The following is a 26,326-nucleotide window of genomic DNA, read 5'->3' as shown; positions in this document are numbered from 1 at the left end:
TTCCTCCTCTGTTTTGTCATTCCTTTATTTGTATTAGAGTGTGCTTATGAATTCCTGTTTCCCTCCGTGGGTTTTTGTTTTGTTTTGTTTTTATTTATTTATTTTTGGCTGTGTTGGGTCTTCGTTTCTGTGCGAGGGCTTTCTCCAGTTGTGGCGAGCGGGGGCCACTCTTCATCGTGGTGTGCGGGCCTCTCACTGTCGCGGCCTCTCCCGTTGCGGAGCACAGGCTCCGGACGCGCAGGCTCAGTAGTTGTGGCTCATGGGCCTAGTTGCTCCGCGGCATGTGGGATCCTCCCAGACCAGGGCTCGAACCTGTGTCCCTGCATTGGCAGGCAGATTCCCAACCACTGCGCCACCAGGGAAGCCCTCCCTCAGTGGGTTTTTACTTGTTACTCTTATGTATTTTGATGCTCTGACTGTCCCAGGTTTGGCTTTTTAAGCAGGTCTGTGTGTCCTTCTGTCACGCCCCCATCCTCGTCTGAGTGCTTTTCTTCTTCCTGACACGAGAGACCCAGGTTCATTTGCTTTCCTCCCCCAACTCTGGAATCAGCAGCCATTTCTCCAGGGAACCCCATTGCCATTAGCGGAGAGTGACATTTAGAAACAGTGGTCTGGGCACTGGCTGTGCAAAGGCTCCTCCACCAGTGCGGAGCCTATTGCTTCCTAACCCCGAAACCTAACCCCCACTGTCTTCAGGCCCCTGACTAGACTGGGCTTCTGCGTCATGGCTGCACCTTCCCTTACACTAGGGCATTGCCTTCCAAGAAAGAGGATTGGGAAGGAGGGAACAAGGTAGGTTCTTCCCTAAAGCATGTGGAAAGGAGATTCTGTCTTCATTCAGTAGCTGTTTACTAACCGTAATCTGAGCTCTTTGCTTCAGATTTTCATTTAGGTCCTTGCGTGTGTTTTCTAGATGTGTGTGCGTGTCGATCAGCACTTTGGTGATAAATCCCCCGTATTGAGCACATCCATATGCTTGGCACTGCATAGACATCAGGCCTAAATTACAGAATAACTCTGCAAGACAGGCATTATTTTACCATTTTTGAAGTGAGCCATATAAGATTCAGTGAGGGTAAAGCATTTTGCTCACGTCAGACAGTTAGGTAGGGGTTGGGTTTCAGCGCAGGCTACCAGACCTCAAAGCCCACCCCCTCCCCAAACCTCAGGGCAGTGTGCTGGTGTGCTGATGCTTTGGGGGTCCTCGCTGGGGGCCGTTTTACCAAACATCACCACTCTTAAACCATAACATTTAACGTTCTTGATTCAAAATAGAAGAGGAAAAGTTAGAAATTACTCAACTGGCTCATTAATTTCTATACTAAGAAGACCCCACTGGAGGAGACTTTGGGAGAACCCCTGTGTCTGCTGGTTCCTACGTTTATTGGAAATTCTGTTGAGCTGTCTGCCCGGGGCTCTTCATTCAGTTATAACAAAGAACCTCCTAAAGTTTAGGAACTTTTTTCTCTCCCTTACCTGGAAGAAATAAAACATGAACCCAACGTTCTCTCCTGCCTGTCGGAAATAGATTATTTTCCAAACAGATGGCTGTTTGCGTAGCTCTCACCCTGGAGAGTTCGTAGACCAGGCTCCTTGGTTACTAGACTTTAACTTTAGAAAGGATAGACCGGACCCTCAATTGGGGAAGAAAAGAAGAGGGCGACTCTCTGTTATCCTTTGCTATTCCTCCATGCTGCTTGTCTGATTAAGCAGCCTCCTCGGCTGTAACTGTGTGTGCCCGGGTCAGAATGTTATACTCTGTGCCAGGCCAGCGTGGAGGAAAATGCAGATTGTTTCCGTCTCTGGCTCCCTTACGTGGGAATGGTATTGGAAACATGGTACTACCTGAAAACTAGATTATGATATAACCGGAAGGCACAAGACTGTGGCCACAAACACTTGCGCTCACGTTTACCTTCACTGGGATGTGAAGGCTACTTTGATGTTCTCGGGGGAGTTAATGTCTCTTCAGTAAGAAAGGAAACAGCAAGTGCCTGTTGGAGAAAAAAGCTAAGTATATAAAAGAACAAGTGAGCAAAAGAAAGAGCTTAGGTGTAACTTTCTGGAGAATTTTTCTCTGTTCCTCAGTTTCTGACGTGTTCCTGTGAGTGCCTCAAATAGGCAGCATCTCCCTGAAGGATTTGAATTGGCTGGTCTTTTCAGACCCTTCGAGGGCCCGTTGTGTTCTGTGCCCTCTTCCTGGCTGTGTGTCTTCTGCCCAGGCTCGCAGCCCCTGAGAGCTTGTCCCCTCGCCTGTGAGATGAGAGTGCTTTTCAGCACAGGTGAGAGCACCAGGTGAGACTGTGCACGCTGAAGCACTCTGTACAGCTTGAAGGGCTTCGCCGTTGTCAGTGCCTCCAAGAAGCAGACGTAAGAGGTGAAGGGAAACAGAGCAGTACTAAGCAGGCTGTTCCATTCCTTCCCCCGTGGCCCACGAGGAATGAAGTCACTGCACGTGCCTCACAGAGGCAGCCCGGAAACTGTGCTCATCAGAATCGCCCCTGCCATCTGGTTGAGGGGTCTGCGTAGTGGACAAGGTTCTCGTCCTCCTCACCCCAGCCTTCCCGGAGCCAAGCTTGCTGTGGGAACGTTACATCAGTATTTCTTTTCTAAGTGAAGGGGTCTAATAGAGAAAAACTCACTCTTACAGATGGGAGTAGCTACAAAGTAGGGTTTTTATTGTATGATTTTTCATTTGGACACACCACGCAGCAAGCGGGGTCTTAGTTCCCTGACCAGAGATCGAACCCAGGCCCTCGGCAGCAAATGCACCAAGTCCTATCCACTGGACCACCAGGGAATGCCCCATAAGTAAGATTTAGAACATAAGATTCATAGATCTGAACCCACAAGATAACTGGCCTTTTAGACACAGTACGATTGTGGTTTGTGGTAGAATTCATCAGTCCTCCTAAGGTGTTTTTTAGATTAGAAGTGAATCAGGACCCCTTTATAAACTTTTCAACCTGTGTTCTTCAGACCAACCCCATTTCCCTTGATTCAATTTCACAACTTGGTCATAAGCATAAAGAAGATATCAAGACAGTTGGAGGGAAAAGAGTGGCTTGCTGGGAAGATATGAAGGAAAAAGTATCCACTTCATGTGGGGAAAGGAGGGCAGGATAGAGCTTCCAAGATCCCAGAGAGCAGTGAGTTGTGACTTCGGGGATAAACCCATCTACTTAGAAAGCATTTGGCCTAGAAGTGTTGGATAGGGTAGTGATGACACAGAGTGCAAAAGATTAAACTCGAGATGTTTCAAGGCCCAATCCAAACTCCTTCGGCACCAAGCACATAAATTCCATTCTTTTTAACTCTTGACGTTCTCTGCGGTCGTACAGTCAGCTCCCCCGTCTCTGTTCTCTCCTTATTTCCGACCCTGCTCTCTCTCCCCTCGCCTGGCCCCCCGCCCCATCTCAATCCTCCCGATTATGGCATTTTGTAAAACTCTGCTAAGCACTGTACTCAGAGGCTCTGCCGTCCAGGTCTCTTGTGTACGGAGAGCTTCCTCTGCCGTGGCCGGAGTTTCAACTTGCAGCTTCCTCAAGGGGCGGCAGGCATGACGTGTCGTTAAACGTGGACATAAAAGGGCTGAAGGTGCTTTGACGGATGTGTCTGTCTGGGCTTTGTTACTTAGGGACCCAGACGTGGAAAAGTCCCCGCTCTCCCATGTGGCGAAGCGTCTGAGAAGCTGGCCGAGGGGGTGGGTGCCAGGGGTGGTGGCTTTGTCCCTGAGCCCCCCGGGGGCCTCCCTGAGTTCCCAGAGGCCGGCGGGCTTTCCTCCTCCTGCAAGTGGCAGCCCGAATTCTGAGTGGGAAGCGCATCCTTGCCCTTGGCCGGCGTCCAGCATTCCTCGCTGAGCGAATAGGATTTGGAATGTCAGAGTCGGAGGGCGGGAGCGTGTGGGTCTGCGTGTTTATATGTGAAGGCAGCCTCCTCTGGCTTCCTGAGACTGCTTCCTTCTCCTCAACTCCTAGTACCTTATTTATGTGTTGTTCTTTGGTTTTTGTTTTTAAGTCGTTTAAGCTGCATTTATCGCGGCGGTTGGTCACAGGGGCACTTCCAGACCCCGTTCAGCCCCGGAGCCCGGCTCCGGGGAGGCAGCATGGTGTCCAGAGGATTTGTGTGTCTTCCCTCCGGATGAAGAGACCGGAGCTGTTCGCAGGCTCGTCCTCCGGGGGATCTGAGGTCGTCTCCGGGGCGTGACCTGCTCTCCCGGAACCTGGACCCGGGTTCTGTGGGGCACAGGCCTCCGTGAGCGGCGCCCTTCGGGAAGAGTGGGGCCGGGCTGGGTCGGCAGCAGGGCCCAGCCCAGCACCTGTGCTGGAGCTGGACTGAGACACGCCTCGGCCCGTGTGACTGTGGACTCATTGACTGGGTGGCTTCTACCCTTGATTCAGTTCAGCTCAAAGGCGAGATCTGGGGGCGCCCGACCGGCTCTGCCCCTGAGGGGCCATGTCCTCCCTGCGCGGCCGAGGCAAGGACCTCGCTCGGAGCAGGACGGCTCAGTCGGACTCGCCCCCGGGCTCACCCTCCCAGACGGCCAAGACGCTCCGAGTAAGCGGCCCTCCTTCCGTTCGCGGTCTGTTGGGGGCGGGCTGTGAGGCCGGGCCCCGGGGGTCGGTCAGGGCAGGGGGGATTCAGGGCATGTGGAACCACCCAGGGAGACGGAGGCTCCGCCGGGAGCTGCTCTGCAGGAGGTTCCTGTCCCTGATTCTTGGTGGCATCTTAGGTGAAAGCGGACTTGAATGCATGGCACAGCTTCTGTCTTCCAGCTCTTCAGCGTCAGCTGTGACATGCCTGACAGGAAGAGTGTAGAGGCCTCCTTACCGTGTCTTACGGGCTTTCTCTGATTTACGCGGCTGTGTTTAGTCAGTCCCTTTCCTGTGTTTTATGGGTCAATACGGTGTTTCAGGAGAAGCAACTCCCAGTGGCTGCGGAACCACGTTCAGTGACCTCAGGCACGTGTAGGCTCTGCGTGTGCAGGTTCTGCACGTGCATTTGTGCAGGCGTGTACATGCGGGGGCGTCTTTGCGATCCTGTGTGTCTGTGAGCGATAGAGAGAGAACAGGATGGGCAGGCGCTCTGGACACTGGGATCCTTCTCCTCCGTGACCGTCAGGAGCCTCTGCGCTCAAAAAGCCAAAGAAGTACCTCCCGGCCGTAGACAGCCAGCTCTGGGGGTGTTTGCAACGCCCCAGGCAGGTCCAGCCTCTCTAGTGCGTGTTTCTGTGGACACGGATTGCACGTGGATTCAGGTGTCCCCCGTGGGAGGCCGTCAGAAGCCCGCCATGCTGCCGAGGGCCCTGCTGGGCGCGGGGTGAGGTGGCAACCCCTCCTTAGTGAGCGAGGGAGCAGGTTGGTCACAGCTTCCTTATTTGGAGAGGAAGCCTGAAGAAGCTCTGGGCTCTTCTGAGCGGCTTGATACCACGTTCAGTGTCTGTCTCCCAGTGTAAATGACCACGGGGTCTCTCCCGTGTGCGTATCGCCGTCGTGGGTGTGGCAGCCTCTTTGCACGTGGCCTGGGCTGCTCTCTCCGGGGGAGCGTGTCCCCGCCGCGCACACAGCTGCCAGGCTGGGTCCCCAGGACGGAGCGTGCCCTGGTCCCCTTCCCTCTCGGCGGCACCGGGGGTGCCTTGTGGTGTGAGGAACCCTTGTCAGCCTCGCTCAGCCCTATAGCCCTGGCTCCTGGAGCAGGGATGCCCCCTTTTCCCTTCCTGGGTGAACCCGTGTCCTCTCTAGAGGGGCTGCTGCTTTCTTCTCATCCCGGTCCTCATGCCACCGTTCCCCCTACCCCCGACTTTTTAGACAGAGGCCGCAGCGGGAGAGAACTTGGATTATAGGAACTGAAGCGTGGTGGCTTGCGTGATGGGCTGCTTCCCAGGTTCAGTGCCCGTGTCCGCGGGTTCCCGCCGTCACCTCAGCTCTGTCTGTAGCTCCTGGAGTCCAGACAGCCTGGGCCTGTGCTGCAGAGACCGCTCACACTCCACTGTAGTGTTGGAGAGAGTGGCAGACACACGGGCTAATTCAGGGACTGCTGACCCTTGGAATGGGTTACAAAACCAAGATGTACCTCCTAGGAGTCCGGTCTCGTCTCGTCTCGTCTCTTGTGCTGGCGGGTTCGCGTGCTCTCTCAGAGCTGGTCTGGGTGTCGGGCGGTGGTGGTGTCTTACCTGCCTCCTGATGCTGCTTCAGGACAGATGCGGGGTTATACCTGCACTGTGTGATACACATGTCACTGCAGGACAGGCTGGGGCAGACTTCTGAGCATCTAATGCCAATAAAAACACAAGCATTCTATCCAAAATACCTAACACATTCCAGGCCTGAGACTTTCACCGCCTTGAGTAATCCTCAGGCACCTGCAAGGCGGGTGTTGCCGTCCCTGTGTCACAGGTGAGGACACTGAGGGACGCAGAGGAGTGGTTCCTTCTGTAGCATCCTCACCAGCGAGAGCAGAATCCGGTCCGACCCTCCTCGTCAGCAGCACCGGAGCGCACATCAAATATATGTGAAGGTTAAGGACACGCCAGGGTCAAAGCAGACAGTTAAAGGCTTGGGCAGCCTGGACATGGTGGGGACGCAGGAAGCTGAAATGGCGGGGGGGCTGTGTCTGCAGACAGGGAGCCCCACCACAGGGGCCTGGGAGCCCCCTTAGGGGCAGAAGCGCCTGGGCCTCTCGCAGCACAGGTGCTGGGATGCGTCTGCTGGGAACAGCTCTCTCCATCCTAACGGAACCTGGGGGACTCCTGCTCACGCCGGTCCTGTTAGGGGTCACGCATGGCTGAGGAGCCGTAGCTGCCGGAGCCGGCTCTGTAATTCAGAGGGTCGAAGCACACACCAAGAGAAGTAGTGTTGTCAAAAGGGCTAGACAGTAAACGCTTCCATGTAAGGAGAACATCCTCAAAGGAATTTTAAAATAATGGCTGTTGGACACCTTGATCTTAGATGTTCAGGAAGCAGAAAGGGCAGCCTGTAAACTGCAGCTCCTACGGGTTATTTCTAACTTGAGAAAACAAGTGGTAGGATGATTTTTCAGTAATTGGAATACCGAAAGTGTCTTATCATGCCTTTAAACTCCCAGCAGCATCTGATACTTTTAATATTATGTAATTCAGTGTTTCTGTACTTGGTAAAACTATGACCGTTTTTAAATAATGTGATAACCTACCGTTTGCCTAGAGATTGTGCAACTAATATCCTCCCTAATGAAATAATCACTTACATGAGCAAGACAGTATGTGTCCTCGCCAGCCAAGGACTTTGTTTACTTCCTCTAGTTTCTAGTTTAAAAATAATAAACACTTGTCATTCTCTGAGCACAAGGTTATACTATGAAACATCGTTTTTAACTCCACCCCTCCCTCCGCAAGGAAGACGTCCACCACCCGCCCCTCATAACCCACTAAAGCTGTTCTGGTCTCTGCTGACCCTGAGAGTGGAATACTTTTTTTAAACAATTCTTTTGACTTTCACACTAGGTTCACACTAGTCCACCATCTCTTTGTCTCTAAAAATTGGGGGGCGGTGGGGAGGGGTGCTCCCTGAGTGACAGTCCTGCTCGTCTCTGATTTGTCACTCGGGGAAAGCGGGACAGCTTGCAGAGTCACCCCCGTTACTGATGGGCGCCATGCCAGTATTTACTGGGGAAGCTTTGAAGGCTCAGCCTCTCCTCACACTGTGAGCCACTCCACGAGGCGCCAGGCTCACACGTTTGTATAAAAGCTTCCTTTTGATGTAATTTTCCAACATAAAAAAATAATAATTCTGAACTACAAACATATTAGACACCTCTAGCTCCTTCTTGCTTCTTAATCACTGTGAATATTATTGGGTCTCAAGTTTATAAATTCCATTAACTTAAAAACTAGTCAATTTAGATGGCTTAGCATTTTAAAATCATCTTGAAAGCAAGAGCCGGGTAACCACTGGTCAGTATTCTCAAATTATTATTTGCTAATTTAACAAAATATTCTTCAGTACAGGGCATATCGAAAGATAACAGACTACTTGAGAACGTCCAGCTTGCAGTGCTTCGCTGCTATTTGTTGTACTGAATAGTTTTGAAGTAAGTGGGACATCAGCTGAACCCTGGGAATCTTTTAAATAGACAGATTTTCTTTGAATTGGTTGGTATTTAGGATAACAGGATTTGGCCTGCATCTATAAACCAAGATCAGTAGCATTTTTCCCATGTAACCTGGATTGTTATTCCTTTAGGACTTACATCTCAAGAGAAAATACACAGATTCTACATAATATTTTTCACCCCAGCTGCTAATGTAAATACAGGGGAAAATTTACCAGCTTGTTTTGTTTTATAACCAGCTCTACAACCTAACGAGGGTACGTTTGGTAAGAAGTCGGGGGACAGAGGGTCGCTGCTCTCGGGAGCCCACCCACGAGGTGCGCTTCCCTGCCAGGCGCTGGTGTGGAGCCACGTCTTTGCCTCCTCTGGGCTCCCCTGTGGCCAACACCGAACGGCTTTCAGCCTGTTCCTTATCCTTCGTTCCTCTCACCCCGCTCTCGCACTTCCAATCTGGAATCCATGTTTTACTCCTTTATGATCCGTTGTCAGGGGATGAGAAGCATTTGTCTGGGTGAATAATACTAACTAAGGGTGTAAGCCGTTAACCATTTTTTTTCTCTCTACTTAAAACCACTAGTGTATTGGGTTGGGTTGGGTTGGGTTGGGTTGGGTTGGGTTTTTTAAATTCCACTCAAGAAAAGTCAGTAAGCAGTAACTCTTTGGCGGGGACTCTTCCTAAGCAACATAGTGGAACCTGTAGGAAGGAAAGCAGTCCCCCACCGGGAATGGTTCCGTGAGTCCTAGGTGGGCGCTGGGCTGGGTCAGCCACGGAGGAGAGGCTTGCTCACCAGAGACTGGTTCCACGGCGGATGAACACCAAGGCCACCTCCCCTGTTCTGAATCCTCCCACGGTTAACGTTCCATGAGCGTCTGCTACATAAGTAGGCCCGTACTAGATCTGGAATCGAGAGATGAAAGACACAGTCCCTACCCTCAGGGAGCCAGCAGTCTAACTGGGGAGATGAGACGGGAACTTCAGGATTAGAACAGAGGGAAGTGAATCTTCGAATCAAGGCATGTGGGCCCGGGTGCTTTGTTTTAGGAGACCAGTCAAGCGGGAGACGCATAAGGCTGTTGAACGGACAGTGAAAGCAATCAGTGCGTTACCAGGGTGGAAAAACGACGAGGGGCAGTAGAGTACTGCTCTGAGAGCTGCAGATCGGTGTGGCTGGGACCGAAGGTATAATGCGGAGGGTGAGTGAGGGGTGTGATCGGAAGTTCAGCCGGAGACGCACAGGGGCCGGTTCGTGTTGGCCTTGGCATGTCGTTCCAAGGACTTGGAGGGCTGGCCTGTGGGCAAAGGACTGAAAAGTTGGGGTCAGGTTGCTGTGATCAGAGCTGTTTGCTTGTTAGAGAAATCGCTCTGGCAGCTCTGAAGGCTGGACTGTCGGCGGGCCTGGGGGTAAGGTCGGTCCTCCGGTGAGAAGGGAGGGCCTAGACGGAGGCGCTGTCCGGTGCTCAGAGGACCGTCCAGCTGTTTAGGACTGGACTGGGGCAGGGTGAGCCCGTGAGCGGGCAGGGGCCAGGGCGACTCTCAGGCCTCTGGTTTGGGCCACTCGGTAGAAACCGGCAGGACACGGCTCAGCGGTCAGGCCAGGAAGCAGATGGTGCCGAGTGCGGAGGCGCCTCATGCTGGGATGCACTGAGTTAGAGGGAGTTCGGGAGGTTCAGTACTGACACCAGAAAGTAGTTGGTCCGAAGCTCGGAAGGAAATAAGGGGCTGAAAATACTGATATTTATGATTAGAGCCAAGGAGTAGATGTCGCATAAGGAACGAGCTGGGAACAGAGCCTTGGGGAGTAACAGCAAGAGGTTAGAAGGCTCTTCCCGTGCGTGGCCTTTTCCTCTCCAGTCACCACGGGGTCGCATGAGGGAAGACAGAAGGTCTTGAGTCTTGTCTGTCTGTCTGCAGGTATTGTGGTGAACTTGATGATCCAGTGATGAGCTTCAGCCCCAAAAAATCCAGAAATGGAGGGTCAGTTGGGTCAAGAGGTTGGGGTTCTCGTTTTCAGTACAGCTAGAGGGGCCACCGGGGAGAGCGTTTCCCACTTGAGCAGTTCCCAGATTATGCAGCATCGCTTCTCCCTTTTCCTCAGCCTCGTAATATGTGGGGGAGCTGGCGGTTAGAATCAGGAGATGGAGGGGAACAGCTCTGGCTGGCTTCCAGCTGCCTTTTGCTCCTTTTGTTTCTGGTCCTGACTGTGTGTCACTCAGGGGGTGACAGCTGTCCACACCTGGGGTTAGTCCTCATCCCAGCCCAAAGCCCAGCCTCCTTCTTGGGTCACAGTGCAGGAGTCCTCCCGGTGAGCTGACGGGGTAAAGACATGGAAGTGTGTCTAGACTTTGACCTCCGCCTGCGTCTTTGCGAAAGCACCGTCTTTGTGTCAGAGCGTCACAGCTCCTGTGGACTTCCAAAATCGACCTCCCGTGGTTGGTTATCTGGGAGAGAGTATAACTATGCGGACAGTAGAATAATAACCTTAAATGCCTGTGGGTTAGAAAGGGTAAGTGGGAACTAGCCTGGATAATCAAAATCTACAGACAATCAAAACCCTTGACTTGAAGAGTTTGCTTGAGCTTATTCCTCTGGCAGCCAGCAGGCCCCGGCAGAGAGGAGTGGGCAGTGGAAACTGGTATTTATAGAGCATCACCTGTGCCGGGTGCCATGCCAGGCACGCGGCTCACTTCACCCTGCTGATAACCTTACGCACCGGGTACCATTCCCCCGACTTTACCCATGAGGACGCTGAGGCAGAGGGAAGTTAGTAGTTGTTCTGAGCCCATGTACCAGCAGATGCTGGAGCCGGCAATGCTAAGCTGTGTAGCGGTCCAGGGAACCACTGTGTCTCCGTGAAATAGCTCCTGAGTTATTGCTAATATTCCTGACCATTCAATCTGTTTTGAAAAGAGAGATGGCGATAATAAACCTATTGTAAAGAAGGAAAAAGTTCACAGAATAATTTAGAAGGAGACAAATCCATTTAGATAAAGTCAGAAGTTTGCAACATTTAAAAGTAGGTATAGTTTTGTTACTTCTAAGTATCTACATTAGAACTGTTGCTAAGGAGAAGAGATCTGCTCTACCCTTGAAGGTTGTCACCTAAAATCATTTTTAGCGAGTGTATTAGTAAATAGTTCTCTAAAGCCATTTTTATAAGTGCTCAAAAACAGATCCATTAGGTAAGGTCATTTATCTTATCTTTTTATGCTATTAATTTACTTATAAAATAGTTTTTAAGCAGATGGTACAAAGGTATGCTTCAATTCAGGACCTGTTCCATTATAACAAGTTCTGGATTAGAAGAGCGTGAATTTCTGAGGTTCCTCTTATCTAAGGGATCTTTCACCTGCCAAAAATCAAACACCCTGCACACGTGTCTCCTCTCCCTAAGGCCTATACTATAAAACACCAGTTTTGCTCTGGAAGTACAGTTTAGCCCCCTAAATCCAAAGTACCTTGTGCATCTGAAGACTCAAGTCCATAGGGGGTATAAAAGGTCCAATTTAGTGGCAGAATCAAAGAAAGCTTCAGTTCTTTACCTTTCAGAGCCGTCAGTAGCACTTGCGCTACTGACGAGGTCCCAGCTAGTGCCCGAGGTCTCACAGGACAGGTCATGCAGAGCAGCGTCCTTCTTCACGACCACCCTGTTTCTAACTCCAGGCTGATGCTTTCCATAGGGTCGTCCTTCCACGAAGCCTTACCAGGAACCTCCAGACAGCGTCGGTCTTTCTTTTCTGGCAACCCTTTCTATCTGCTGTGTGTACCAGACAGCCTAGTGTCTGACTGCACTCGGGTGATGACTGTCATTGTTTTGTGGGTGTGCTCAACTTTCCCCCACCAGAGAAGGGATCTGAGCCCAGAGGACACTGTCTGAGGCCCCCTCACTCACAGGGAAAGGATGCACTGCCTGACCCTGGTCTGGTCTCTGCTCCTGGCCTGTGCGGCCCCCTGGAGGGGGTCGGCCGTGCACTGTGGAATCCTGTTTCTGTAGTGAGGGCTAATAGCCACAGGTGTTCTCGAGGCTCTTCAGATCCCTGCTTGTTGCAGTTTGCTAGTGTGTCGACAGCTCTAAAATATGTGAGTTAATATTTTGGTTTCTGTGGGAACAGAGAGAGAAAGCTAAGAACAAAGGAAGTCCCTAACCTTTTGTGCAACTTACTGAGCAGAGAAAGTTTTCCCTTAGGCTACTTAGGTCCTGAGTGTCTGTTTCCTCTTAAGAGGTGAGGTCTGGAGAGCCTCACTAACCCCTTGGCAAGGGTTTTGATCCACAACCTGGTCTGAATAAAATTAAAATAACTGCTACCCAAATAGGCTGCTGGACAGTGATATTTCCCAGGTAAAAAAAATCCACCTCTTCCCAGCCTGTGGGCCTGGAAAGCTTAATGCTGAGGAGGCATGATGATGGCCCTGACGGGGTGGTGGGACCCACTACCCTACAGAGCCTCACAGCGCTGGGGGCCATGCTCAGGCCGCACTTGGAATCGTCTGTGCGATGTCAGGGGCTACTGCAACTTCGTGCACCGTGCACTCCAGTGCAGACCTGAGACTAAGTGAAAGTGTGTGTTAAATGTGGGTGACGTGACCCCTGGCTAGAGCCACACACGTTAGATCAGCTCGTCGTCCTTGGTCACCGTCATCTGGCATGTGAAAGCTGCCTGGAGAAGACGCCGCAGTCTGCAAGTGTGTTTACGGATCATAGGAGTTTACAGATGGCTTTTAAACACAAAGGGCTTGCCTTGGATATTTCAGGGAAACTTTAGTACGTTCAGATATTTCCTTCTACAATAAGTACACTTTGTGAGTTCCAAAAAAAATCTAGAAACTCTTCAGAAGCTGGGAATATCCATAAAGAAAAGGTACAGGCCTGCATAGAAAATAAGAGCTGTAGAATTCCAGTAATGTTTGGGCAGCGTGATCTATAGATATAGCAAAAGATGGGTCTCTTTCTACCATTTGAAATATAATGAGATGGACCAGAATATGTGCAGTAACATTCAGTCATCTTGTTTCTACGTGCAGTGTTAAATTGGTAGGTCATCACAATCTGGCAGTGAGGTTTGTCAGAAATATTTACAGTGTAAACGGCATTATAAGTGCTGTATTTCTTGACTTTCCTGTTTTTCTTTTTTGTTTTTTTCCCCGTATGAAGTACTGGGTAAAGACAAATCAAGGAGTAAACTAAGATGAAGTTAGATGTAACTCAATACTTTTAATACTGTTAGAATTTGGCTTGGAAGTATCCTCTGGCACACACATCTGCTCGGTGGATGCACACTTCCCCAGCATCAGTCGTGCTTTCAGCATTATTCTGATTCAAAATGTCTGTAATCACCCAGCTGCAGCTGACTGGCCATGTACAGTGGATATTTCTTACTCTGAGGATGTTACAGGTCATCTAGACCATGTCTTTTTAAAGTGGGACTTTCTAAAATGGCTCGCTTAGATGTCCTGGCCTGGGCTCCAGGGCCCGTGTATGTGATGAGGTGGTCCTCCCTCGACCGTGTAACGGGCATCACCAACCTTATGAGACGTGGGCCTGATCCAGGCACGAGCCCTACATGCAGAGAACTTTCTTGGCTGATGGCAGAGGAGTGTGGAAAGGAGCCCCCGTGTCACTGCGTGAAGGGGGGAAGGACACGGGGGCCTCCAGGAGCAGGGGCAGCCCCGGCGGCCACAGGCAGGGGTTCTCCCCCGAGCCTCTAGGTGACAGCCCAGCCAGCAGACACCCGGTTCTGCCCGTGAGAGCCTGAGCAGGGCACAGCCAAGCCGATGGTGGAGCAGCAGCAAGAGAAAATGAATAGAGTTGGACGTCTGGTGATCTTCAGGGAACACTCATGTTTTAGATACAGGGAAAAGCCCCTAACACAGGCCTCAGCATCACTGTCCCCTACTGTCCCATCTCTGCGTAAATCGTGAAAGTTTTTATTCCCCCCCCCGCCCCTGCCCCCACATGTATCTCCAAATTGTTCAGGATCCCCAGATCTATTACTGGAACAATACAGACTCAGAAAGATCCTTTTCAGAGCTGGAGCCTACTAGGCTGCCCTCCAAGCTTCCCGAGAGCCCCGATCGTTTGGGTTATGAGGGTGCCCTGCCCTGCAGGCAGAAGGCTTAGGAAGCCTGAGTGTGTCTGAGACGAGTATAGGGAAGGAGTCTCAAACTCAAAACGTCGTAGAATGATTGTCCCCAGAGCTCAGGGAGCGGCCAGGTCTGGGCCAGGTCTGCGGCGGGTCCTCGCTGCAGCCACACCCACGCTCCTCAGAGCTCGGGCACCCCGGGGCAGCGCCCACGGCCCCTGCTCGGGCCTCTCCAGGGAACACGGAAGTGAAGTACGAGGTTTACCCGGAGGCTTTCCCATCGCTGCAGGGTCAGGCGCATTTTGGTCTTGGTGTGGCCACGTGACGCGGTTCGTTCCTTTCCCTTGGGCCCAGCTTCCAGAGCTAAGATTTTATTTTAAACTTGGTCAGAAGAGTTTGGTTTTAATTATCTGCCTTCCTGAACTCCAGATAACTTCACATTAAAAGCTTTCGTGGGGGGTTTCCTAGCCAGTCTCTGGTGTTCGGAGAACTCTCCACATTTCACAAATCAAAACCAGCCCTGTTCGCATCCCTTTCCAGGATTTCCATCTGAATTCATGGTGCTGTTCGCTCTGTTCTTTTATTAGAAACAGGCCCCAACCAATGGGATTGTTATGGGAGAATTCAGGAGGTATGAAAGGAAGGAGCCTGCTTCTTGGTGTTAGAGCATTTTTAAAATTATGGTGCATCTGGCTCGTCTTTCTTTTTACTTTGTTTTCTGTGTTCGCTTTGGTTTCTAAAGTCTCTGCTGCTGCAGGCCCCATTCACCATGTCTATGGACCCCAGTTGGGCCGTAAAAACTGTGAAAGTAATTCCTTCTCTGAGCCGTTTGCCTCTAGCTCAGACACACCAGAGAGCCCGGCCTCAGTGGCCATCAGGCGTTTGCTTTCAGTGGCAGCAGAGCAGCAGTCTTCGAGCAGACGTTCCTCCTGAGACGTCCTCACTAGAGCATGTGCCAAGGGACGTTGGTCTTAACCTGTAGGCTGCGTAGAAGGCTCGGGCCTCTCCTAAAATAAACGGTGTCACCGTGGGCAGATGAGCCGTTCAGACCCGGCTCGAGAGTGGAGTGAGGGCCGCTGCTCCACGTCCACGGGGGGAGCTTGCAGGGAGAGATGGGCCATTCCCAGAACATAGGCAAGGGGAACCCCCGCTCCTGGCCTCCGAAGGGCGCAGATTGGCTGGGGCCCCAGGCCCTGTGTTCTGGGGCTTCTCCTCAGTCGCTGCCCATGGGTCCGACTCTCAGGCTCCGCCCTGGAGGGTCTTCGGTGTCCTTCCCCAGCCTCTGATGCTGTCCTTTACTGCCACCCGCCCCGGCGAGACCACGTCGGCAAGCCCGCACTGCCCCGCCCCCTGCCCTCCAGACCCGCTCCCTGCTTTCCCTGCAGGGACGGAGTCAGCTCTTTAGACTGAGACACAGTGTCCGGGTGACGGTGAACCGTGCTCAGTTTGAGTGACAGGAGGAGGGAGAGGGAAAATGGAAGTTAAGTTTCCACCAGTTCAGCCACCCTGCTCCTTTTACCCAGGAAACCCAAACTTTCTCTCCCTAAATCTAACCAGTGTTTGTCCGTCAAACACCAGATTATCTAGGATATCAAGAAACCAAGCAAAACAATAGTTTCTGGAAGTATGATCTAAATACCAAAGCCATTTTATTAGAAGCTGGGGATTGAGTCCCAGGTCCCGTACACTTTAAACCCACTTGCCCTCTGGCCTCTAAGAACTGTCTTCTCAGGCTAATTTCTGTTACGATGAGAACACCATCTCCTCCAGAAACCCCAGGTGTCTTCCTTCTTTGCAATGATATTGTTTGCTTTATGGCAACGGTGCTACCTCTACAACCTACAGTGCTACAACCGTGCTACCTCTATGGCCCCAAATCTTGTTTGCTGAGACTCTCACTCTTCTCTAAGGAGTTAGCTCACCTTCTCGGGACGTGGCTAAGGCGAGTCCTTGAAGGTAATGATAAAAAGCCCGAGGGTTCCAGAGGGCTCCAGTAGTTGGGGGGTGGGGTGGGGGGGAGTGCTAGAAGGATGGGGGGCAGGCTTGGAGGGAGCCTTGTTTCCTCTGACACCTGGATCAGGTGACAGTCTACTCGTCACCACACCTGATGAAAGTTCATCCCAAAGAACTTGATAACATGCATCTTACATGCTTGAAAAGTACAACAAACAACAGACTGTGCTATTTGCTTTCAGTTACCCCTGGCAGGTAGAAAGAGGAGTGCCGCTCTTGGCAGCCCCCGTAGGACACACCGCCCTCCAGGCTGGCCTCTGGGGAGGGCTTGCCTGGGGCTGCCAGGGCCCCGTGGGCTTTTTCTGATTGCTGCGTGGCAGTGCTAACCTATTTTCTGTGTCTTTAAGTTTTTGCCTGTTTGTATCTTGCATCAGCTTCCTCAGTGGAGGCCACTCAGTGTCACTGCATGCGATGCTGCCCTGTGTCTGAGAACTTCCGCTGGTATGATGACAGGGCGTCAGCAGCTCCGCAGTACTTCCAGGCCATCCCGAGTGGGAAAGGTTAGTTACCCAGTGCTCTGATAGGAGTCGGTCAGTGGAGATGAGCAGTGTGCTTTGATACCACAAAATGGCTCAGGCTGAGGCCTGGGAGAAGCCAAATTTCCCTGCCTTAAGGAAAGGAAGAACTTTCTTCACTTAGAGAGGCAACTGCCAGCATCGGCACAGCAGACTGAAAGCTGGAGATGTAGTAAACTCTCACCCCACAAATAACGTTCTTACAGAGAGGATGTTACCTCACCCGCAAGTGAGATCCCACAGTTTGGGCACCACCGAGTCGGTAAACAGACGCGTCTGTCGGTCACGTCGTCAGGCCCCCGTCTGCGCGTTGGGCACAGGTGTGCTTGGGTTTCTGTGGGAGAAGACAACCAAGGCGTGGGGCAAGCTGGCGAGGTTGTAAAGGGGTCATTCTCCGTGCCTGGGGGAGGGCGTGGGAGGCTCTCCCATGGGGGCGATGGAGCGTGAGAAAGGCCTTTCTGCCCAGAAGCCGCGTGAGTGGACGGTCAGCGCCTGTGAGCTCAGTCCCCACCCCTGCCCCGCCCCAGTCTCCCAGGCCCTGAGTTAACCTGCTGCTCTGACCAGCAGCAGCCAGTGTGGTGCGTGTACAGCTGTGAAGTGAGACGGAGCTGGCGGGGCGTTGAGTCGTCCCGGGTCTGGATGTCGGAACAGAGACTGGTTCCCAGGCCCCGCCGATGCTGAGGCCGGCAGGCCCCTTCCCGAAGGCTGAGCTGTTGGTTGGGTGTTTGGTGAGCAGTGCAGGCCCTGAGGGCATCGCTGGGAGTGAGCCAGTGGTCAGGCCGCAGGGAAGGGGGTGCAGGGAGACCTTGGATGTGTGTGTGTGCGCGTGTTTCCCGAGCGTCATCTTCTCGTCCACTTCTGTTGGGAAGTGGCCCCCGGACTCCGCACTGTTCTCTGTTGCCCCTCCTCCCCGTCTGACCCGCGCTGCTCGGACGGGCCCATCGGCGCTGCTCTCACACAGCTTCTGGCGCCCAGCTTCTCTGCTGCCCTCCTCGGGGCCTCCCCTGCGGGCCCTGCTCTCAGCGGTCCTTCAGTTCGGTGGGGCCCCTGGCGTTGCCTGGGACGGAGTTCGGCCTCAGTTACTCATGGGTCTGGGGCGTGTCCCCTTGGGCAGTGAATGCCCCCCGCACCCCCCCGGGCACCACCAAGGCCAGCTCTCAGCACAGAGCTGGCAGGTGGGCATGGCCACCGGGGGAAACCTCAGCGCCCCTGAGCACACTGGAAGCGTTTTTATATATTAAGTAATTCATGAGACGTGGCTAAAATTTAGTTTCTTTTTTGACAAAAGTCTTCAAGTCAGAGAAAAACAACCCTTAGTTAATGTTGGTAAAAGCAGTGATTGATGGGATATTATAAATGTGAGACAGGAGAATTCCTGAATCCCAGACTCACACGTTTTAGGGTGCCCGATTCCAGTGTAGGAGAACGTTACAGACACAGCGCACGGTCTCTTACCGATTCCTCCGCCTCAGATGGGACACGTCTTCACATTAAAAAGCCCATGGTTAGTGGTGCTTAACCTGGGCTGCCTGATGGGTCACCTGGGGGACTTTTTACAATTCATGGAAGAAGGCCCGGCTCTAGGCCTGTGGAGAGAGAACCTCCCAGGCTGAGGTTAGGCTGAGGACGTTTTGGAAAAGCCCACGAGAGAATTGATGAATGGAAGCCCCGGGTTCAAGGCAGAAGTCCACGGGGAAAAGCCACCTTGCAGCGAGGTCGCCTGGTCGGTCCCTCCAGCCAGCGGTGCTGGCGCTCTGCCCCCCGGACGGCTTCAGGGCGCGGTATGTGGGGCCGTCTCGGGTATGACCTTCAACAGAGCAGTGTCCCCAGGCGACGCCCAGAGGAGCAGGGGTTCGCTGCTCCTGCTTAGGTAATTGGGCCTGGTTTCTTGTCTTCCTTCTTTTGTCTGCCCTTGAGGATTTTGTTATTCTTTAACACCTCAAAGGAGGAAAAAAAAAGACATTTAAATCAATTGAGGGTTTTTTTTGGCCTCAGTTCTTTTTATAAAAAAGCGGAGATAGAGGGTAAAGGTCATCTGTGATTAAAAATAAATGTAAAACAGGCATAATCATTGTTGTTTGCAGCGACCATAGGTAACCGAGCTCAGAGGTCAAATCTGTAAACTCCTTTCTTCTGAGATCTCAGTACTTCGTTACTCTCTTCGTTTTTTTACCACCATCCTAGGGACGGGTGTGGGCCTAGGGACCTGGGAGGAAGTGGGGACCATCCTGGACCTTCACAGCCATGGATACCGTGTTCACACGGGCAGGGCCGAGGGTGTGAGTGGAGGGAGCTGGGCAGAATGGACGCTGAGATCCAGAGAAGCAGCCTGTCACGCAGGCCCAGGCAGTCCTGGGACACAGGGCGGGTGATCATTTCACACGTTGCTGGACTCCAGTTTAATGAGATGTGCTCCCGAAGCCTCAAGTCTCACAAGTTGTGGGCACAGGCGTGGGCGCTTAGCCGAGGAGCCTTTTTTCACACTGTGAAGCTGCACCCCTGTCTTCAGCCGTGAAGCTGAGACGTCTGATTTGAAGAGTACATTTGTAAACGGAAATAATAAATGTCGGTCCCTTGCTAATGCTGATTTTTTTGTTTGTCTCTTCTTTCTCCAGCATGAACGACTTTCTAGGTAAGACCTTGCCTGCCTCACACTCGTGAGTAGACGCATGTGTGGTTGCACGCGGCTTTGCCTAGTCTAACAGCCTCTCTCCATCCTGCCGTCTCGTTTCCACAGCCCCACAGTCACAAGCAGCTCCCTTCGGCCCCCGCACGGGCCCCTGTCCAGTCACGCTGCATCCCACCTCCATGTCGGTTCCCCGAGCACCGTGCCCGCTCCCCCCAGCCAGGGCTAGGGAGACATTAGTGTCCTCACCTTCGTGTAACGTACAGATGACTGGACAGGCAGTCTCAGGGGCGGGATGGAAGTACAGAAGGGCACTCAGGGCAGAGAGGCCAGCCTGACTGCCTGGTTCGGGGAACCTGACACTGTTCCCTGTACCCACATGGGGCCCAGGAATAGTTTATCCAGTGAACCAAAGACCTGTTTTGCAATTGCTGAAAAGTTAAGCACATCAGAGTTTGAGGAATGATCCTCTGTAATTTTTCACCTAGTACCTAAGGGTACAAAATTGATCTTCCTGAAGAATAAAATAAAATAATAGAGACTGGGACTTCCGTGGTGGTGCAGTGGTTAAGAATCCGCCTGCCAATGCAGGGGACACAGGTTCAAGCCCTGGTCTGGGAAGATCCCACATGCTGCAGAGCAGCTAAGCCCCTGCGCCACAACTACTGAGCTTGCGCTCTAGAGCCCGTGAGCCACAACTACTGAGCCTGCGTTTTGGAGCCCGTGAGCCACAACTACTGAGCCTGCGCGCCTAGAGCCGTGCACCACAACTACTAAGCCTGCGCGCCTAGAGCCCTTGAGCCACAGCTACTGAGCCCGTGCTCTAGAGCCCACATGCCACAACTACTGAGCCTGCACTCTAGAGCCCATGCGCTGCAGCTGCTGAGCCTGAGCTCTAGAGCCTGTGAGCCACAACTACTGAGCCTGTGCACCTAGAGCCCATGCTCCACAAGAGAACCCACTGCAATGAGAAGCCTATGCACTGCAGCAAAGAGTAGCCCCTGCTCGCTGCAACTAGAGAAAAGCTTGCATTCAGCAACAAAGACCCAACGCAGCCAAAAAAATTAATTTAATTAATTAATTAATTTAAAAAAATAATAGAGAATGTGGAGCCAGAGTTTGAATCTCCCATTTTCCACTGTTCCTCTTATGACGAAATTAAGAAGAGATTGGGAAGATGTAGTTACAGGATACCATAGGGCAAATGAGTTTCATAATTTGTTTAATAATTGAGCTGGTTCTACCTTATTAATATATTTTAATATTTACAAACTTGCGTGTATTCTTCCTTTGCTTGCCCTCTCACCAAGCACCAGCTTAGGATAAATATAATTTCCAACTAACCCAGCAGAAAATTCGCTTTGCAAAATTGGTGGAGAGTGGCGTTTTGCTACAGTTAATTTCTTGTGAACTCTGTTACATTATAATGACCATTTGTGAAAATAAATTTCCCTGCAGACTTCAAAATATGCTATAAAACTGTAGCAATTAAAACAGTGAGATTCTAGAACACAGTCGACAGCCCCCAAAAGTCATGTATGACTTTCCAACTCAGTGGGGAAAGAATCATTCTAATTACATAAAATTTTAAATCTCTGCTATTAAAAGAAACAAAAAGTAAAGTGGGGAAAAACATTTTTTGCAACCTATGTTAGATAGTTTTAAAAGCCCCAGTATATGTAGGATGTTCCTGCAATATAATGAGGCAAAGATTAACAAAGGCTATGAATAGGCCCTTCAAAAACTAAGATAAATAATCAAAGCTCTTCAACCTCCATAATGATTTTAAAGCATTAAAATTAACAGCAATAAGATATTTCTCCTATTGGATTGAAAAGTTTTAAACCACTCTAGAGGGCAGTATGGTAACATATATATCTGCATTTAAACTATTATTTATCTCTTGACCAAACAGTTCCACTGCTAAGATTTTACCCTAAGAAAATAACGAATACGCTAAGATTTACAGACAAGTCTCACTGTAGCATTATTTACAGTAGCTAAAACATTTAAAACAGTGTGTGTCTATCCATAGAGGTTTAAACTCTCACACAGCCACACAGTGGAAGGCTGTGCAGTCATTTGTTTTTTTAATGAGGCAAATGTGCTTTTACTTACATGGTGCGATGCCTGCAGTCGTGAGTGCACAGGTGTAGGGGAGCGGAGGGGGAGTCGGGCCACGGAAGGTGTCCTCTGGTTTTATTTACAGAAATGTTTATTTTGACATCCTTGTTTAACATCCTGCAAGGATATGAACTGAACTGTTGGTAGAGATTGTTCCTTGGGCAGGACCGTGGGGTGACTTTCACTTTCTATTTTAGACACTTCAGTTCCAATACTTAAACTGTTCAACATGCATGTATTGCTTTTGCAATCAAGAAAGTCAATAAAGAGATTTCTATTTACAAAAGATTTTTTAACTATAAGAAGGAAAAGAATGTAGTAGAAAATGTTGTAGGACTGAGCATCTCTGTGAGGAAAAGGCAGCCCTTGGTGTCATCAGCAGCTTTGCCCCCCACCCCTGCTCGGCCTCTTCTGGTACCTAGTCCACCCCACCCCACCCCCCGTGTGGCCCCTGCAGGACAGGAACGCGGGCAGAAGCTCCACAGCTGGGACTCTTCACACCGCCCCGGTTCAGGGGTAGAGCCCTGGAGGGCTGGTTTGCACGTGGCCCTTCTGTGGGCCGCCTTTTAGCTTGGAAAGAGCAAAGTGCCAGAAAAATAGGAACCAGTGTGAAGGATCAGGGTGCGAGTCGTCCGTCCACTTAAGCAGGAGGTCAGCTGAGAGGCCCTTCCACTCATGGACCAGTCAGTACTGGGACGAAGCCACCGTCCGCCCCAAAAGTGCAGTTGCTATGAGACATGAAGTCCTGTCACAGGTGTGGCGTCCAGAGGAGAGGGCAGGACGCGAGCTGCCCCGACACCTCTGGGGGTCCAGCCGGCCTGCTGAGCCCAGGTTGCCGTCCTCAGCCACCCCCGCTTGCAGCTCCAGGCCCATGTGTTTCTGGCTCATTGGCACTTCATTGGAATCATTTTGTAAGAGCCACTGAGATCCCAGAAACTTCTGCGTTTAAAAGCATGCTCTTGAGGGAAGCTGTTTGGCCCTGAGCTAATTTGAGAAGCTCTGTGCTTGCCATCGGCACACAGCCACACCACCGACCTCCCGAGTCAGCTCCGTCCTGCGTGGGTGCTGGCCTCCTTCCCCGAGCAGTGCCCTCGGCAGGCGGGGAGGCCCGGGCCTGTTCTGGCCAGAGCGCTCAACGCGTCTTAGGAAAGGCGCCTACTGCCCTTAAGCATCACCTCCCTCCACCTTTTCGTTCTTGGAAGCCACTTGTAACTTTACTGTGTCTCCCACAGGTTGGAATTGGGAGGCAGTGACGCCAGCAGCGAGCGGGCCTCGGCCAGAGCCCGCCGGGAGGCCCGCGAGGCCCGCCTGGCCACCCTGAGCAGCCGCACGGGGGAAGACAGCAGCAGGGACTACAGAAAGGTGGGGGCTCCCGGGTCCCCATGCAGGGGTCCCCTCCACTTGACCCCCCTGCCTCTTCCATGCTGAGAGGCGGGAGGGAAGGTGCTCCAGCGACAGATGCTAACGGCCGGCACGTTTACCCCCTCTCAACCAGCTAAATGAAGACCCCTTCACGTATTGCTTTCAGTGCAGTAAAAATGCACCTAAATCAGATATTTAGAGGTGTAGGAAAAAGTAAGGGTTAAGAATCGTGGAAAGGGAAATAAGAATAATGCTGGTTGCCTGGGCCCGGAGAATCACTTGATGGACTCTGATATTTTCAACAAACACGTGCTTTTAATGAGGTCCTGTGAACATCAACCAGATACTTACTTCTTGGCAATGGTAAATAATAACAATCTGGTTTGGGGGTTTCCATCGTTTTATGGTTCGTTTCCTTTGGTTCTTGAGGGAGAGAACCCAGCTCCAGGGGCCGGCTCAAAAAGCTTCCCTTTCAAGTGCTTGAGATGCCAGGAAAACACTTTTTTTGTTAAGAAAATGTTTGTTTTGTTGAACAGAACTTGGCTAAGATGGATACACAGGAGGGTGGCTCCAAAAGGAAACTTCTTTTGTGTGAGAACCACGTCTTTAAGCCATGTGAATGCCCTCCCTGCTGGAGGTAGTGCACAGACTTCCCTACCCCACCCCTACCTCCTGGGGATTAACACCGCTGACAGTGGAGCATCCTCTGTGTTCAGCACCTAGGACCTCACGGTTCCAGCAGCAGGAGAGCCAGAGCCCTTGGCTGAATATCCTCTGTCCCTGGGCCCTCCTGTCTTCCTGCCCTGCCCACAGGGTGGGGACCTGACTCCCTCTTCTCCCTCCCCCAGCTCTACGAGAGCGCCCTGACCGAAAACCAGAAACTGAAGACAAAACTTCAGGAGGCCCAGCTCGAGCTGGCAGACGTGAAATCCAAGCTTGAGAAGATGGCCCAGGTGAGGAGGGGGAGGGGGTGAGGGGGTGAGGTAGTCAGGTCAGCCCTCCCAGAGATTTGGTTTGGGGTTCAAAGCGCGTTGAACTTAAAATTGGAAATTGATGGTCCAGTGGACCATTCCTGGCCCCCGAGTGCTCGTAATTACTCTTACGGGTTATCTGCTCATTTCTTAGCGGAGAGTGTGGGCCAGCGTCAGGGCTTGGTCGTGGGCAGTGTGTGCCTCCTGCCTTGTCGGTCATGGTTTGGTCACAGCAAACCCAGGACGAAGGTGTCGTTGGGACATTGGGTTCTGTCCTGCAGCACCTGTGCCAGAACAAGGAGCCAGATAAAGCTCTTCCTCTCGCTGCCAGGCCTGGTTTACTTAGTGACACATAGCGGGTGGTGCACTCATCACCAGGGAGGTAGACCCTCACTGAAGGCTGGCGCGAGCCCTGTCTTGGGTTATTGCTGGGTCAGCAGGAAGCCGCCTGGAGGCCTGGGGATGAGAATTTGGACTGTTACCGGGAAGCTCAGATGAAGACCAGAGCTAGCTGTCGGTTCCGCCCCAGGGTGGGGTCCAAAAGCAGAGACGAAAACGCTGGGATCTACGGCAGTGAGCACATGGGGCTCGGGGCAGTGCCCTCCCAACACCCCCGGGCAGGCAGGGGTGCTGGCGCTCAAGGGGCCGCGCTTTCCTGAAGGGCTCGGCCAGCGCAGAGTGGGCCTGTCCTGGGAGCTGCCTGTCCGTCATTGTCATCGTGGAAGGGCCCCGCCTGGTTGTGGCGGCCGGGGCTAACTTGGTCCTGAACCAGCACGGGCTGGTCCTGCAAGGAGCCACGGCCCGCCCGCCCCGTTCCCTCCTCTGCACAAGCCCCAACAGTGCATCTTTTGAGCTTTGGGGTCTCGGCTTTGGAGTTGCGAGCCAGGGACACTGATTGCACAGAGGGCGTTGAAAATAAACTCAGCCTTTTAGTCGCTGGGGAAGAGCGTTGACTTTCTAGCCAACTGCTTTGCTGAGTGTGTTGGAATATACTGAGTTTTGCCAAATACAGGTTACTGGAATTCAGAAGAAATGGCGGTGCTACAAACCAAGCCTCTGCTCTTTACCAAAATTGGACTGTTCGGTAGGACGGTGCAGGGGAGGCCTGTCGACCCCACACGTCTGTGTGGAAACAGTTACCACGTGCACATTCAGTGTGTTTCCATGAAAGGTCCACCCAAACTCGGAGGGGTTGGGGTTAAAACAGAGCAAAACAAAATTAGGTCTTTGTCGAAGAGAACTAGTTAAGTTCTCTTTGTGTAGGTGAACCAAGTAGTGAAATCGGCACAGCTTCTACTCTGCTCAGGCTTAGGGAAGAGAGGCTTGTGGTGCAGACACGCCGTGGCTGTGACCTTCAGAGCAGACGGCGAGAGCCCAGGACAGGAGCCAGAAATCCCAATTTACTGCCAGTTCTGGCTAGTCCTTAATTTTTTGGAAAAGAAACCTCCTCAGTAAGACCAGCGTAATTTCTGTACTTATTAAATGTTTCCGTGCCTGGGACTAGGTATAAAAGTAGTCACTCTGTCGTCATTAACTGTCTATTGATTGTAAGAAATTCTGCCCAAAAGGGACTCAGGTCATTTCCCCACTCTGTTAAACAGTCGCTCCCTGAAGCTGTTTTCTACCTTGTAGCTGTGGCGGCTAAATGTTTTAGCCCCTCTGCAAATTTATATGAAAAGTAGAAGATGATCCAGAATAAAGCTCTAATCTTATCTGGAAGCCCAGTGCATAAAACAGTAACAGTTCTGTGCAGAGCAGGGCAGGTCCCCTGAATGGACCCCGAGAGGTTCCGGCAGCCCGTCCTCCTCGAAAATCACAGCCTCGGTCCCCAAAGCAGGAGCAGAGTGGGAGGGGATCGCTCAGAAGAGCGCCTGGCGCTCAGGCTTTGACAGGAGCAACGGCACTGCCATGTCCTCCGGGCCTGAGATTCCAGAAGGAGGCGAGGGAAGGGCGGTGAGGGGGGTGGTTGGCCTTGAAGTGTGTGTGTGTGGGGGGGGGGTGTTTATATGTGTGTGTATGTGTGTGTATTGTGTGGTCTGTGTATGTGGTGTATGTGTATATGTATTGTGAGAGGTGTGTATGGTTGTGGGTGTGGGTGTATATATGTGTAGTGTGTGTGTGGTGTCTGCGTATGTGGTGAATGTATATGTGTATAAATATGTATTTTGTGTGTGGTGTGTATATATGTAATGTGTCTGTGGTGCGTGTGTATGTGTTGTGTGTGTTGTGTATGTGTTTGTGTGTGTGGTGTGTATATGTATTGTGTGTGTGTTGTGTGTATATGTGTTGTATGTGAAGGGTGTGTGTGTGGTGTGTGTATATGTGTGGTGTGTATGTGTGGTGTGTATATGTATTGTGTGTGTATGTGTTGTGTATGTATATGCTTTGTGTGTGTATATGTTGTGTGTGAAGGGTGTGTGTGGTGTGTGTATATGTATTGTATGTGTATGTGTTGTGTGTATATATATTGTGTGGTGTGTATATATGGGGTGTGTGTGTGTGTGTGTGTGTGTGTGTGGTAACGCCTTTGCATTTGTGACCGTGTTACA

At 51.7% G+C, this 26,326-nt stretch overlaps 1 protein-coding gene across 12 annotated transcripts in view; it reads left to right on the top strand.

The window, feature by feature from the left end:
* The window catches only part of PPP1R12B (protein phosphatase 1 regulatory subunit 12B), a 207,431-nt gene that overhangs the window by 161,878 nt on the left and 19,227 nt on the right, over window positions 1-26,326 (top strand). For 10 of the 12 annotated variants that reach the window (XR_014017455.1, XR_014017456.1, XM_081254347.1 and 7 more), the window contains 3 exons: window positions 19,310-19,326; window positions 22,677-22,806; window positions 23,655-23,759. Coding sequence is in view for 9 of the 12 variants with exons in the window: in XM_081254347.1 (XP_081110473.1) it covers window positions 19,310-19,326; window positions 22,677-22,806; window positions 23,655-23,759 (252 nt within the window). In the remaining 3 variants the exon portion in view is untranslated. Of the gene's footprint in view, window positions 1-4,354; window positions 4,558-19,309; window positions 19,327-22,676; window positions 22,807-23,654; window positions 23,760-26,326 lie in introns of those variants that run through there. The other 2 variants (XM_081254345.1, XR_014017457.1) reach the window with 2 other exon arrangements.

Source organism: Mesoplodon bidens (assembly GCF_964165515.1).
Source record: "Mesoplodon bidens genome assembly, chromosome: 2".
NCBI lineage: Eukaryota > Metazoa > Chordata > Mammalia > Artiodactyla > Ziphiidae > Mesoplodon > Mesoplodon bidens.
Note: the sequence above shows the minus strand (reverse complement) of the source record. Positions and strands in the feature narration are given on the sequence as shown.